Raw genomic sequence first — 14,184 nt, 5'->3', positions numbered from 1 at the left:
GCTCGAAGCCACACAAAACCGCTTGACCAAGAACTCTCGCCATGCGGCGTTGGTAGCTCTAATCAAATTACGTCAGGCCGCTATTACTTGCTGGAAGTCAACAAAAGGAGCGGAAAAATAAAAAGGAACCCTCATCGAGGATAATTCTTCCCACAATCACAAACAACGTCGTCTCCTCGCCATCCTTGATCTATCAGCCGCCACTCCAACAGATAAGGCCCGGATAAGACGTCAATCTATCCCGATTCCTCCGTTTCTCTCTTGCGAGTCTGCCATGGATGGCCGTGGAGCGCGTTCTGACTCGATAAATATGAGCACACAATGTCCAGTTTCGACGTCTAGTGGACATGATGTCTCTCCTCCGTTGAGAGCTGCCGCCAGTGACCTCACCCAATCGTCCGTGGCAGATGCCAGCGATTCAAACTCCCCTCCATCCACGTCATCGTCTCTTCAATTTGGAACCGATCCGGGCGCGAGTTCCAGCACAAATTCCCAAGTAGACCAACCTCGGTCACTGTCACAGCTCCAGGCGACCTCATTTCCCCGACCGCTGGAAAAGGTCGACTCTGGCCATGACACAATATCATCTACCCCTTTTCATAGTCCACCCAGTGCTAGGAGCGTTGTTCAGCTCACACCAGGGCAGAAAAGAACGGCAAGCGGGAGTATGAAATGCTCGGTGTCTCCGGACCGACCATTCTCTGCATTGACTACTCCCGGAGCTAGGTATCATTCAAGATCTGCGAGTACAGATTCGCATTCAAGTCGTATTGCCGAAGTAAGAATCTCTTTCTATTCCTTTTTTCTTGCTTCCCATTTTAATCATTTGGACGTTGAGTTAATGCCATGGTTCACAGATATCGGCTCAACTCCGCTCAAAATTATCCTGGGCAGCAGCAAAAGTGGAAAAGGATTGGAAATCCAACCCAAACAGCAAGCAGTTCAGCTTATCTAGCAAGACACATTCGCCAAGAGAAATTAATGCGCCCATACAACCTAATGGTTATCCACCGTCAAATCAACCTCCAAAGTTCAACGGTTCTGTTGGAGAGCGCGATCTTGCGGCTCAAGTGTTAAAAATCGCGACTGGACATAGCAACCTGAAGCCTGATATGCCACAAAGCAAACCACTGAACAGCTCGTCTAGACCATACCATCGGCATAATTTATCGATGGGTTCAATTCCATCAAAGTTGTCCTATGAGCGGTCAACTTCGAATGGCCTCCACAAAATCCCCCGCCTTGCTCCACCAGCAGATATAATTCCGGGAAATGGGCCTCATACAAAACGGAGAATAAGCCAAAATACCACAAGCCCTAAAAAGTTCAAGGTCCCATCTCTTTCACAGCAGTCCTCGAGCTCCTCTGTGATAGGCACCCAGGGGTCTTGTCCTATTCCCGCTACCCCTCCGCAGCCCCATCAACCCTCATTTAAAGCCCCATCATCTGCAACGACGGCTATTCTTGGAAGACACTGTACTCCTACCGAAAAAACAATCATGGAGCAGGATGCAGTCGAAACTCTCGTTTTCATGGGAAGTCCAGAAAATTCGGGGTACTACAATGACTCTCGACCACACACCAACCCGCCTAGCAATTCACAGGATTCAATTCAATACCCCCCGGTGACGGAAAACACATCAGCTCCAACTTCTTCTGCACCTCCAACACTAGGTATGCCTTTCAGTTACGAACCTCGAGAACGGGGTCCGCTTCAGTCCAAACGCGTTAGCTTTGCAGAACATGGTGGAGAAGCTCCGTACGCAAACTGCAGCCGGCCCAGGCTAGAACAAAACGCTGGTGATGAAATTGACCGTCTGCTGGACGAAATGGGTGACAGCGACAACGAACCAGATTATGATTGGTTTGCTCATATGTCGGGAGCCAGGGATAATTTTAGTCTACCTCAGCAAAATAACCAGTGGACCAATGACCAATGCAGCCCCCCAAGCTCAGCTATATGTCAACCCGGTAATAATGCTCAGCTGCGAGGCTAACGAAAGTTCCTCCAATTTTCTCCGCATCTCATTTTTCCTTGGGGCTACTTCTTGTGTGTTGAACACATACCCTACCTACAGACTTTTTTGGTAGAGCATTTATGACGACCCGTCCTGATGATTGAAACGAATGATACGACGTTGGCATTTCGAGTAGCTCATGACTGTTTCTGTACGTTTTATCTGTGTTTATCTGTTGGTCATGAGCAAAGCTCTTGATCTTTTGCTTGCATAAATCCCCCTCACGAACGCAGCATGGTAGCCTTGGATAGTGTCATCCGGAAGCTGAGTCCGCCTTACCCGCCTGTCGCCCCATCTATGTCTGAACAAGCATTTTTGCCAAGAGTTCACCTCGCCGCATAAATCACGTATCAATCATTGGTTATGTCCCATATTCCCATAAACTATCTAGCATTCACCGGATCAATCGAATAAGAAAACTACAAGGTGATTCACTTTGACTCATATGTTTTAGTTATCGGGATCCTACGCGGAGGCTAGCTCAACCAAGTTCAGTAGCCATTCGATCACCGAGGATCCTCTAGTTATCTGGTTAGCCACTCTTCAATTTTTGGAACGAAACATCCATGTTTGGATCCTCTCTCCGCGTGACAGATCTTCACCAAAGTGCAGATCCTCAGCTATTCTAGCTTAGAACTTGCTCGTGCGTCTTTAGGCTGGATGGCAAACCCACTTCCCCCTAACACCTCTATCCACTACCCGGATATGTGCATCGGCTTCTTAGCTCCTACCCCCATCCATGCTGCATGAAGCATCTGGGTTGAAGCCCTAGATTACACGACAGTCAACCATCAATGCTGCAGAAATTATGTCGCATTGCATCAGATATACCCTGTATCATGAAGCTACAAAGGGAATCCTACGCTGCTATCATATCGATCGGCGTGCTATCCGGCGGTCCTTCCCTGCCTTGCCTCATCAACGATCGTTTGAGGAGTAGTGGGCGTACCTAGGGTCTCACAGTTGCCCCTCACCCCTTTTGAAGTATGGCGGCATTATATATTCAGTCAGTGGCGCGTCTCCAATTCTGCATGTCGGTTTTTCCTTCTCACCAGGATTTCGGAAATCTGTGATTTCTCTCATTCTCTAGAAAGAGGGCCTTGAGCGTGTCCATTGCTCCATATTACTGCAGCCACAATGGATGAGAAGGTCAATCCCTGCCCGGCGGATGCTGATGCCGCGTATAACTTTTTGCATGAGCATAACATCGACCTAAGTTCAGTTAATGAAAAAGCTCTACTTCGGAAAATCGATTGGATGATCGTTCCTCTGATGTGGGCGTGCTATAACCTTCAATATGTGGACAAAGTGCTCAGTAAGTTTTCCATTACAATGGAAGTATTTCGATCATTTACCAACGGGTTATACAGTCAATTTTGCATCCATCATGGGCCTTCTAGAAGACGCCCACTTAGATACAGATCAATTTTCCTATCTTGGGCTAGCGTTCTATGTTTCCTATCTTTTCTTCGAGCTTCCCACTGGATATCTTATGCAGAGGCTTCCAACAGCAAAGTACCTCGGGGCGAATCGTTAGTGTTTCCCGGAGTTTGGTCTATACGGATATTCAGTTCTAATTTGTCTATAGTTATCTTATGGGGAACTGTGGTCGCTCTCAACTGTGCAGCCAAAAATTTTGCTGGTCTTCTAGTACTCCGACTTCTCTTGGGCTGCTTTGAAGCCTCAGTTGCTCCAAGGTACAGAGTCCTGTCTATTACTTTTTGATGCCCTGTTTAATGACGAACCTAGCTTGATCTTAATTACGGGAATGTGGTATAAGAAGAAAGGTATGTTATATGCTGATATCGCGATTGGGCAATCTCAGACTATCGCAATTATTGACTGAGAAATAGAGCAACCAGCACGTATGGGATTCTGGTATTCCGGGACAGGAACAGCAACTATCATAGGAGCCCTCAGTGCCTATGGCCTTTTATTTTACACCGGTGAAAGATTCAAGCCATGGCAGGTCATGTTCCTTATCTTTGGTCTCATCACCATATTTACCGGCATCCTCGTCGTCCTATTCCTCCCAGATAATCCAATGACATCCCGATTGACTGAGGCGGAGAAAGTATATGCCATTGAGCGACTTCGAGAAAACCAAACCGGTGTTGAGAACAAACATTTCAAAATCAAGCAGTTTAAAGAGGTTTTTGAGGATCCTCAAACCTACCTTTTAACTCTCATTACCACAGCAGGCCTCGTCCCTAATGCCGCCATTTCTCAGTTCCAATCTCTCATTATCAAGGCCATCGGATATACCCCAAAGCAAACTCAGCTCCTTTCTATTCCTAGCGGAGTTGTTAACATGATTGCGATTGTTGCTGCCACGTTACTCGCTGCTAGGTTCGGCAAGCGCACACTTTTCATGGTTGCCGTCCTAATCCCCAGCTTGTTAGGCGCTTGCATGCTTGCGTTCTTGGATAATACTCATCCAGCGGCAAAACTTGCTGGAAACTACCTAACACATTGTAATAACGCATTTCTCCCACTTACATATTCCATTATTACTGCCAACTACGCGGGCCATACAAAGAAAGTGACGATGAACGCTATCATCCTGATGGCGTTCTGTCTGGGAAACATACTAGGCCCTCTCACCTTCAAGGACCAGGATGCCCCCGAGTATGTGCCAGCAAAACTTACTATCGTGGTAACCATGTCAATTACAATAGTTTCAATCTTCGTCTTGAGGTTCTATTACAAATATGAGAACAAGAGAAGAGACAGGAAGTTTGAAGAAGGGCAAGTGCAACCCGCTGCTGATTTCCTTGATATCACTGACCGAGAGAACCTATCATTTCGCGTGAGTTATGCCTCTTCCATCTCGTCTATGCTTATTCTAATTAGGATGACATTAACATGATCTTTCTAGTACGTATATTGAACATGGTCTCTTCTTCTCAATGTCCAAAGCGGGCCATGGTTATGCATTCATTGTTAACATCTACTGCTATATAAATGATGTTTTCGGGACGATAAGGGATAATAATGCAGGTTACACATGTATAGATCCTACGAGAGAAAGGAGCAATTGGCTAAAAATCATATATATCACCTTGAATCAGCTCCTATTTAAAGAGTTCCCGGAAGGACTCATGTCCAAGAAAGCCAATTTTCTATCTTCTACTGAGCTAGGTAGCCTCCATCCACGGGAAGGGTATGGCCAGTGACAAAGCTGGCCTCTGCTGATGCAAGAAATACTGCAACACTGGCTACCTCCTCCACTCTAGCAAACCGGTATTCAAATGGCTGCTTGGCTGTAAAAGAAGCACGTATGCCTTGTACGTTCGGATCTTCGCTATCATGGGGAGCCAGGTCTTCCAGCAATGGAGTCTGCACAAAACCAGGCGCTATAGCATTCACATGGCTGTATATTTACCCGAGTTAGCCAGACAATCAATAGCTACGTTAATTGGGGGTATTAGTCTTCTCACATTCTATTAGCACCATATTCCAGGGCGACTGCTCTAGTGAGGTTGACGACAGCTCCTTTGGAAGCGGAGTATGCACTGCCACACTGTATTCCAACTAGGCCCATTACTGATGCAGTGTTGACAATCCAGCCCCTATCGCCGGTGGAGGGCGGCTCCTGAGCAAGCATCTGAGCAGCTGCATATTATTCACGCGGGTTAATTAATGCGTATCAGCGTATGAAGACCCATTGGGACATAGAGAGGAAATAGTCGAAACTACTCACTACACCCTAGCCAAACACCCTTTCCATTCACCCCCATAATCCTATCCCAGGAGTACTCGGGAGTTTCATGCAACCTTAGAGCTGGATCATGGTTATAGTTGGGCCCGATTCCAGCGTTATTCACCATACTGTATACATGTTAGATTCTAATAGGAGAAATTAAAGGGAGTAAAGAAACATACATATCTAGCCTTCCATATTCCTTCACGCAGGCGCTCACCAGTGCCTTCACGTCGGCATCAATAGAAACATCTGTCTTAATAAATATCGATCTACGTGAGAAAGATCTTCCAGATGCAGCTGGATACTTCTCGTCCAGAACTTCGTGAGTCGGTTTCAACTCTTCTCCGTCCTTCGTTTTGGCTGTAGTGAATTAAAGGCTGTATTAATATAAATAGGTAGCAGCAAATATATTGAATCAACAAAGGCTACCTCTTGATTCCGGCATCAAGTCAGCACATACTACGTATGCTCCCTCGGCAGCGTATCGAAGCGCGATTGCACGACCGATTCCGTCTGAAGAGCCAGTGATTATGGCTATCTTGTCCAGAAGACGAGTGCCGGAGGCCATTTTAACAAGTCAATCAGTCAGAGAGGGTGTTTGCTCTGCGTCGTTTGTCTGCTCAAAGAGGTTTAACTAAGGGTTTGTTCGTGCAAATGAATCAAGGGGAAACTGTTTCATATAGCGAAGACATTTGGTGAGACTTGTTTCTCCATGATGAACGATGCTGTGCTCATATATATAATCATCCTGGTGGCTGGCTGCGGGGCATTGGCTTGTTCATCTCGTATAAATTTGACCAAGGGTGATAGAGTCTAGGTACGCTGTGTGATGAAAGGCTCCACGATGACAACTGAAATAAAAGTAACCGGCAACCATTATAATTAAAACACATAGGAGGCCGGGCGAAGAGGATAAGATTATTCGTAGAAATACAATTGCTAGAATCCAAATTTCAAGCCCATTACTTCGTTAAGAGTCCCCTTCAATCAGCCCAAGAATCGTCCATTTCGGCCACGTCATAGTCAACTTCATGAGCTGGTTCCTTTTCCGGTACACGCGCAGCCGTAGCATTGCTGTCCGTCATAGAGACATCCTCACTTGTTTTCGGGGCGGATGCAGCGGCACCAGGCAGCTGCGTTGAGGATGCCGGAGCATTGGCAACCCAAGCGAACTCAACTTTACCAACGGATGGGATATCAGAGGGGCCATGGACCAGCTTTTCAGCTACATAGCGGTCCTTGAAGGAGACTACCAAAGCCCCTGGGCGATCTGGGCTGGGATCAATGCTCTCATATTCTCCGATTCCCTGTACATTAATTGATTAGAAAAATTTCAGCCAAATTGACAATTCGTGAAAGGCACTGTGCTTACCAGAAGATATTGCCGCAAAGCCTCATCACGGTTGGTATCAAATTCTACCCCTGAAATTGCGACCCTTTTAGGACGGTTATCTAGGCGAATCACGCCTCCCCGACCACGGAACGCTCCACGGCCTCTGAATCCTCCACGAAACGAAGGGTCGAAACCGCGGCCTCGAGGTGCGAAACCACCTCTTCCACGGAAGCCGGCGTAGCCTCGACCACGACCACGGCCAAACGGAGATTCTGGCTGAGCGTTAGGATCTATACCCATACTCTTAGCTTCTGCCTCGAGAGATGCAAGTTGGGCTCGAAGTGAGGCAGTCTTGTCATTCGCTGAATTTCCTGATTCGGGTGAAGCCGTATCTTTGCCAGCGCCCTTGGCTTCTAGCTTCTGTAATAGTTTGGCTTGTTCCTCCTTGTGGCGTTTCAGCAGCTCTTCTGTCTTCTTCTTGTGCTCTAAAATTGCTTCTTCGGTCTCTTTTCGTTTCCTGACTTTTTCTTCATGAGCTTTTTGAGCCTCTGCCTGCTGTTTCTCAAATGCTTCCATGTCGAATGATGGTTCATCGGCGGAGGCCTTCTTGAAGCCATTACTGTCGCCTCTTGACTCTGTGGGTTTATACCAGTAGACTTTTACAAATCTGTTGTCAAAGATGACCTTCGGGCTCGACCATGCACGATGCGCTGCATCGTAGGAGTCGTATTTGACAAGCGCCAGATGTTTATACGGTTTCATGGTCACCTCTGTAATCTCGCCAAATTCAGAGAAAAATTCCCGAACAGTAGCCTCGTCGAATTTATCTTCTGGAATCTGTTCAACGACAATCGTTGTGATTCTCCTGTCATCGTTAGGGCCGGCGTGAGAAAATTCAGCCCGGTTACGGCGCTGTGAGCCATGGCCTCCTCTGTCGTTACGACCACGGCCTCGTCCTCTGCCTCGATCCCCACGCCCACTAGAGCCATGTCCATTGGCGCCATTTGCTGAATGTCCAGACACGATATTGGAATTTGTAGGATCGTACTCTATAGTCAGTACGTTAGCCAAAATTGAACACAGTATAAAGTTACAATGAACATTATCTCATACCGTCGTCTTTTGATGGAGCCTGTCCATGCTGATAGGGACAGGTACTCCCCAGGACACAGAATCCCATATTATCATAATTCTTGCATCTCTCAGCAATCTTATTAGGAGGTGAGCCAGAAGGTTGGGGTTGCCCATTAAGAGACGGAAGTGGTGGCATTGGTGGCATCCCTGGAATTTGAGGGAAATTGATTCCAGACATGCTTAACATTTGCGCTATGGGATCGTTAGGATTGAACGGTGGGAAACCAGGCTGTGGGGCACCAGGGCCACCATGAAATCCACCTGGCATGCTCGGTGAATATCCTTGGCCATGCGGACTTGGATTTTGCCGGTTATCCCATCCTCCTCGGCCACGTCGACCACGAGCAGATTTATGCGGTCTATCCGCATTTCTCTGGTAAGGGCTCTGATCATCCCCCTGGGAATCATTAAATGTTCGTTTCCGCGTATTAAACTGTTGGTCGTTGTTGTCAAACGGAGCCGTACCCTGCTGCCCCATGGCCCCTTGCTGAGCTTGCGCAAATTCCGCCATCATATCTGCACTTGGAGGTTGTTGGCCGAAAGGAGGATTGTGGACAGGAGAAGACATTTCGGGCTGTTGGGTGTTGGCAGGCAGGGCTCGTTGCTCAGGTTTGGGGTGAAACCTTTCAAAGATCTCATCGACAAAGGGGACGGTGTCTAGGAACAAACCAACCCATTAGCCGCCACTATACAGCCAGCGAGGATATGATGAGAACACAAGGCACATACTCTCTTTCAAAAAATCTTCGAGATTCTCCACTGACGCTTTCCTTATCTCATCGTCTGGAGCATCGGTAGAAATCAAGGCAAGAACATAGTCGGCCAATACTTCCGAATCTGCATCAGAGCTATTGAAGATATACAAATCTCTGGTTAGCAACTCTGACCTTTATAATATAATGAGACCTCATTTCAGGCGGATAAAAAAGAAAGAAGGAACGTGGAGTGAATAGAAGCAATTCTTCGAAAGCCGCCGCTAGTAATGCTATGACACAGAGAACAACCCAAAACTTGAAGTCCAATATGCAATACTATGATATATCATCCCGGTGATACATACATATCTTCGAGTTTCTTCACAACCCAAGATTTGACCTCCGCGGCCTTCTCTTCAGTGAACTGCATTGTTGCACCCCTCTAAGTCACGCGCATTAAATCTGTTTTCGCGTCTGATAGTATCTTGTATGCGCTCTTCAATGTCCGGCTATGCGCTTAAAGGTTCGAAGTACGACGTAACGAGGTGAGGATGAGTTGGTCGATTGATTCTGGGGAATAAGGTATCTCGTGCAAAAGTCCGGCTTCAAGCTCTCGCCTTACAAACGTGTATTAATCTTCTCTGAAAAAAAAAGTTGAATGGTTGGTTAAACTGGTATTTCCAAATTAGTAACAGATTAGAGCGGAATGTGTAAGATATCGACGGTCGTCTGGTCGTTCCGCTGCAAGTTCGCTTCCTGTCATTCATATATACAACATTTTCTTGTCGATGCAAAAAAGCAACCGCGCGCAAAAAAAAAAGAGCGCTCTGATAGATTACATAATACAGTCCTATCTAGCGCGTTTATTCACGTGACCTAAAGTTTTGACTAAGCCATGTAAAAGTGGACGACATTAAAACAATCGACGTCTACAAGGAGAAAAAGTGTCTACAGAGAACGAGGTTCGCTGACAACTCCTATGTATTCTCTGTGTGGGCGTTATGAATATTTTAAGATACACAAAAGGGGTTCATCAACTTAAAAAAAAAAAAAAAAAAGTCAAAACATTTAACATTACAAAGGAAAAGAGACACATGGATCAATCATAACTCTCGGCCACAACTTTGGGATATTGGTCATCTCAAGGGTGATGGGAGACTAATCGAAATGCCTGACGCAAACGGGGGGTATGAAGAGGTTGTGGAGCGAGAGAGGCAGTCCTTTTTAACTTTTATTTTTAAACCCGTTCCTTTCTTTCGCGTTTCACGCATGCCGCCGGGGAATGAAAGGCTCTTGAGCACATGCTGGCCAATTTGGATCGTTGCTAAAGTGGTATTTTGAAAAAGGTCGCATAGGCTTCTCGGCATTGTGTTTTAAATACACAAGAGCACTCTAAACATATCTTTGCGAAAAGGCGTTTACAATTTGTCGTAGTACTATGGCAGTGGGTTAGTAACTGTTTTCATGGCTAAGTCACGGGGGATGGAAACAATAACTTACGTTGGTGTAGTCTGGAACGTTCTCCTTGATACCCTTGCGCTTTCGCATTTCGGTGACGATTTGACCAGGCTTGGTGGTTGGGTCGAGGGCAGAGCCACCGGGGAGGAGCTGCCAATGGTCGAAGACGGACTGGGGGAAAGCCTGACCACCAGTGGCGGAGCGGAGATCGGCAGGGAAACCGAAAGACTCGTTGACAGGGAGGTAAGCCTTGATGGTGAAGAGAGGAGTACCGGGACGCTGCTCTTCGGCGAAGACGTGACCACGTCGTCGAGTGAGAACACCATAGATACCACCCATGGCCTGCTCTGGGACTTGGATTTCGACCAAGAAGACGGGTTCGAGGATACCGGGGTCAGCCAAGAGGGTAGCAGCCAACAAGACACGACGGGCAGTACCAATGATTTGACCGCCACCACGGTGGATAGCATCGGGATGAAGGGTGACGTCCTGGATGTTGAAGCGAATAGCTCTCATTGGCTCTTCAGCAACTGGACCTTCACGAGTAGCCCACTGGAAACCAGAGACGAAAGAATCCTTGATTTCGTTGAGGTACTGGACGGCCTTGGTCTGGTCAACGAGGACGTTGGCACCAGAGGTGTCTGGACCGAAACACCAGATCTTACGGGCATCAGTGACATCCCACTCGTATTCATCAGCGAGAAGACGGGCACGGGTCTTGATATCGTCACGGGGAGAGATCTTTCCAGCCTCAATAGCGAGAGAAACCTCCTCACCCAATGGCTGAGCAGTGACGTAGAGACGGTTGTGCTTGTTCTGAGACTTGGACAAGGCAACCATGCTGGACTCGGAGCCGACGGTCTCACGGTAGGCAACGACGGGGTCAGAGATGCGGAGGGGAACACCAGCGTGATCTTCCTCAAGATCCTTCAAGCAAATTTCCAAATGAAGTTCACCAGCACCAGCAACAACGTGCTCGCCAGACTCGTTAATCATGGTCAAGACACAAGGGTCAGACTTGGAGAGACGCTTGAGACCTTCGACAAGCTTGGGCAGATCGTTGGCGTTCTTGACCTCGACGGATCGCTGGACGACGGGAGAGACGGAGAATTTCATGACCTTCAAGTTGTGGGCGGTTTCACTGGTGGTGAGGGTACCAGACTTGAGCAAGAACTGGTCGACACCAACGAGACCAACAATGTTACCAGCTGGGACATCCTCAATGGGCTCGACGAAACGACCCATCATGAGAATGGTACGCTGGATAGCCTTGATGAAGAGATCATCCTTCTTTCCAGGAGTGTAGTTAGGGCCCTGGATACGGACCTTAAGACCGGAGCGGACGGTACCAGAGAAGACACGACCGAAAGCATAGAAACGTCCCTTATCGGAGGTTGGCACCATCTTGGAGACGTAAAGCATAAGAGGACCCTTGGGGTCGCAGTCACGGACACCAATGCAGGCCTCGTCATCAGTTGGACCTTCGTACAAGGTTTCGGCACGGTACTTCTGAGCAGTAACGGGAGACGGGAGGTTGAGGACCATCATCTCAAGAAGAGCGTCAGCAGCAGGAAGGAACTTTCTCATGATGACCTTAAGCAATGGCTTGCCCTCAAGGTCACGCTCATCAGAGGTAAGCTTAATCTCAAGCTTCTCAACGAGGGTGGCGATCTCCTCTTTCTTGGAGTGAGTGATGGCGTTGAAGATCTTGAAGATGGGGTCCAGAATAAACTGGTTGAAAGAACGCTCGAGAGTCTTGCCCTCATATTCGCTGTTCTTGGTCCACTTCTTGGTCTTTGGGTTGAAGTAGTTGTCTCCCTACGAAGCACTATTAATATACAAATACATTCAATTTGGGTAGGAATGGCATTGAGCTTACCCAAAGTCTGTCCATCATCTTATTTCTGTCAACACCGAATTTCTTGGCATATTTGACAGCGAACTGACGGATGGTGAAAGCCCATCCGTGAAGACCGGATCCGAAAGCAACGGTACCCTTCTCTGGGTAGACCTGGACATCACCGAGAGCCTTGTCAAGGTAGGTGGAGATGATGACGTTGACGGACTCGACGGTTCGGGAGAAAGATTGGTAGAGATCTTCCTTGGAGACCTGGAGCTCAAGAAGAGCACGGTCAACCTTGTTAATGATACAGACTGGCTTGATACGTTCGGAAAGAGCCTGTCGCAAGACGGTCTCGGTCTGGACACAGACACCAGAAACACAGTCAACGACGACGAGGGCACCGTCAGTGACACGGAGGGCAGCAGTGACTTCGGAGGAGAAATCGACGTGACCGGGGGAGTCAATCAAGTTAATCAAGAACTCGTTACCCTCGACCTTCTGGGGGATATCCTTAAGGTCATCCTCATCAACGAGCTTGGCGTAAAGAGAGATGGCAGTGGACTTGATGGTAATACACCTGTCTTGCTCGTCTTGACGGGTATCTGTGAAACGAGCTTCTCCAGCTTTGGCGGCCGAAATGATACCGGCACGCTGGACCAAAGAATCGGTAAGAGTAGACTTTCCGTGATCGACTGCAGTGATGCAGGAGTTAGCTGAAGTTCAAAAAAAAAAAAAGCACAAACACAGCAGGGAGGGATCCATACCGTGAGCAATAACACACATGTTACGGATGTTAGCAGGACGGTCCATCAATTGACGGATCTACACGCGCGTTAAGTTAGTCTGGCATGTCTCGAGATACCCTCTACTTCCTTCCTGTCTTCAGGGATGAGCTGCATACCTCCTCGATGGTGAAGCTGTTCCATGCCAAATCGCATTAGTAATGTGGCCTTTTTACACAAAAACATCGACAAAAAAAATACAAAAAAAAAAATCAACAGAAATAACAGGGCAGCGAGAACAGAAGACGATGTTTCTATCGAGACAATCTCGTCTCTCACAAGCCACGGGAGGTCTAGCTATGACTTACTTGACCATCTTGGCGGCTGTTTTGGAGAGAAATGCCTTCGAGGCGGGGTGTCTTTTCTGTCAGCGGCGGGTGGCTTTGTGGCTTGATATTTATCAGGATCGAGGATAACTCGACCTGATCAAGCAACGTAGAAGGGTAAGAGACTCGCAGAACAGGTGAGAGTCGGTGGGTGGTGGTGATGAGCGAAGACACCAGGGCGGGAGTTGGTGAAGAAGAGAGGAAGAGGAGGAGGAGGAAGAAGAGAAGAGAATTTTTTTCCGTCTCGCGCGCGGAAAAGAGAATGGCGGGGCTTGTGCGGTTTCTGCCAGCGGGCGAGGGCGGTAACCCAGAAGGGGAAGAGACGCTGCTGAGATAAGCAGGTGCCCCGCACTAGGCCGCTCCTGGAAGTACCTCGGAAGTCACTTGGCGCCAGCCGCAGCGCGCAAAGGTACCTGCGCGGTACTTAGTCAGCATGCCTGGTCGGACCACCAGGCTGCGGCGCTTCTTTTGGCGAGGTGAGATGGCATGACTGCTGGTACTGCTGGTGCAGCAACGACGGCGATGCTGGCGATGGCTGTGATGGCTCCGGCCGGCGTGCTCTGAGGGCTGATGGCTGGGTCACTGGGCCGGCCGACGGAAGAGACAAGGGGATGCTGGCTGTTTCCATGGACAATTACAATTACACAATAGCATTATTAATCGGAGACCATAAAGCCCGTCCGACTCGAAACTATACCTATACCTATCTATTCTACACAAGCAGGTTGAATTTTTTTCTTTTTCCCACACCAATAGCCATGTCATACAGAGAACGCCGGAGTTAAGGGGTTTAAGCAGGTTAAGAAAAGCACTAGCAAAAGAAAAGAAAGTTGCTGCAAGTTGCTGCATGCATGTGGTGCAGCCAATGGTGTCCCGTCGTCGGAAACAC

At 48.0% G+C, this 14,184-nt stretch overlaps 5 protein-coding genes across 5 annotated transcripts; 2 read left to right on the top strand and 3 right to left on the bottom strand.

Moving 5' to 3' along the window:
- Positions 1-274: 274 nt before the first annotated feature.
- ARB_03839 (uncharacterized protein) lies at positions 275-1,997 on the top strand (the record flags this gene model as incomplete). The annotated part of the gene is made up of 2 exons (XM_003009867.1): positions 275-778; positions 858-1,997. The coding sequence occupies 2 exons, from the start codon at positions 275-277 to the stop codon at positions 1,995-1,997; spliced, it is 1,644 nt and encodes a 547-aa protein (XP_003009913.1).
- A 1,158-nt stretch (positions 1,998-3,155) lies between these two features.
- Positions 3,156-4,887, top strand: ARB_03838 (uncharacterized protein; the record flags this gene model as incomplete). Its single annotated transcript, XM_003009866.1, has 4 exons — positions 3,156-3,333; positions 3,389-3,550; positions 3,722-3,805; positions 3,872-4,887. The coding sequence occupies 4 exons, from the start codon at positions 3,156-3,158 to the stop codon at positions 4,885-4,887; spliced, it is 1,440 nt and encodes a 479-aa protein (XP_003009912.1).
- Positions 4,888-5,147: 260 nt separating this feature from the next.
- Positions 5,148-6,292, bottom strand: ARB_03837 (uncharacterized protein; the record flags this gene model as incomplete). The annotated part of the gene is made up of 5 exons (XM_003009865.1): positions 5,148-5,391; positions 5,459-5,633; positions 5,722-5,849; positions 5,904-6,084; positions 6,154-6,292. 5 exons carry the CDS (start codon positions 6,290-6,292, stop codon positions 5,148-5,150), a joined length of 867 nt encoding a protein of 288 aa, XP_003009911.1.
- A 415-nt stretch (positions 6,293-6,707) lies between these two features.
- Positions 6,708-9,316, bottom strand: ARB_03836 (uncharacterized protein; the record flags this gene model as incomplete). Its single annotated transcript, XM_003009864.1, has 5 exons — positions 6,708-7,031; positions 7,097-8,106; positions 8,171-8,848; positions 8,921-9,060; positions 9,252-9,316. The coding sequence occupies 5 exons, from the start codon at positions 9,314-9,316 to the stop codon at positions 6,708-6,710; spliced, it is 2,217 nt and encodes a 738-aa protein (XP_003009910.1).
- An 833-nt stretch (positions 9,317-10,149) lies between these two features.
- ARB_03835 (uncharacterized protein) lies at positions 10,150-14,144 on the bottom strand (the record flags this gene model as incomplete). Its single annotated transcript, XM_003009863.1, has 7 exons — positions 10,150-10,278; positions 10,387-12,162; positions 12,224-12,879; positions 13,050-13,137; positions 13,278-13,646; positions 13,733-13,909; positions 14,046-14,144. 7 exons carry the CDS (start codon positions 14,142-14,144, stop codon positions 10,150-10,152), a joined length of 3,294 nt encoding a protein of 1,097 aa, XP_003009909.1.
- Between the last annotated feature and the right edge of the window lie 40 nt (positions 14,145-14,184).

This window comes from Trichophyton benhamiae (genome assembly GCF_000151125.1).
Source record: "Trichophyton benhamiae CBS 112371 chromosome Unknown contig00346.0, whole genome shotgun sequence".
Lineage (NCBI taxonomy): Eukaryota > Fungi > Ascomycota > Eurotiomycetes > Onygenales > Arthrodermataceae > Trichophyton > Trichophyton benhamiae.
This window is presented reverse-complemented; position numbering and strand designations above follow the sequence as displayed.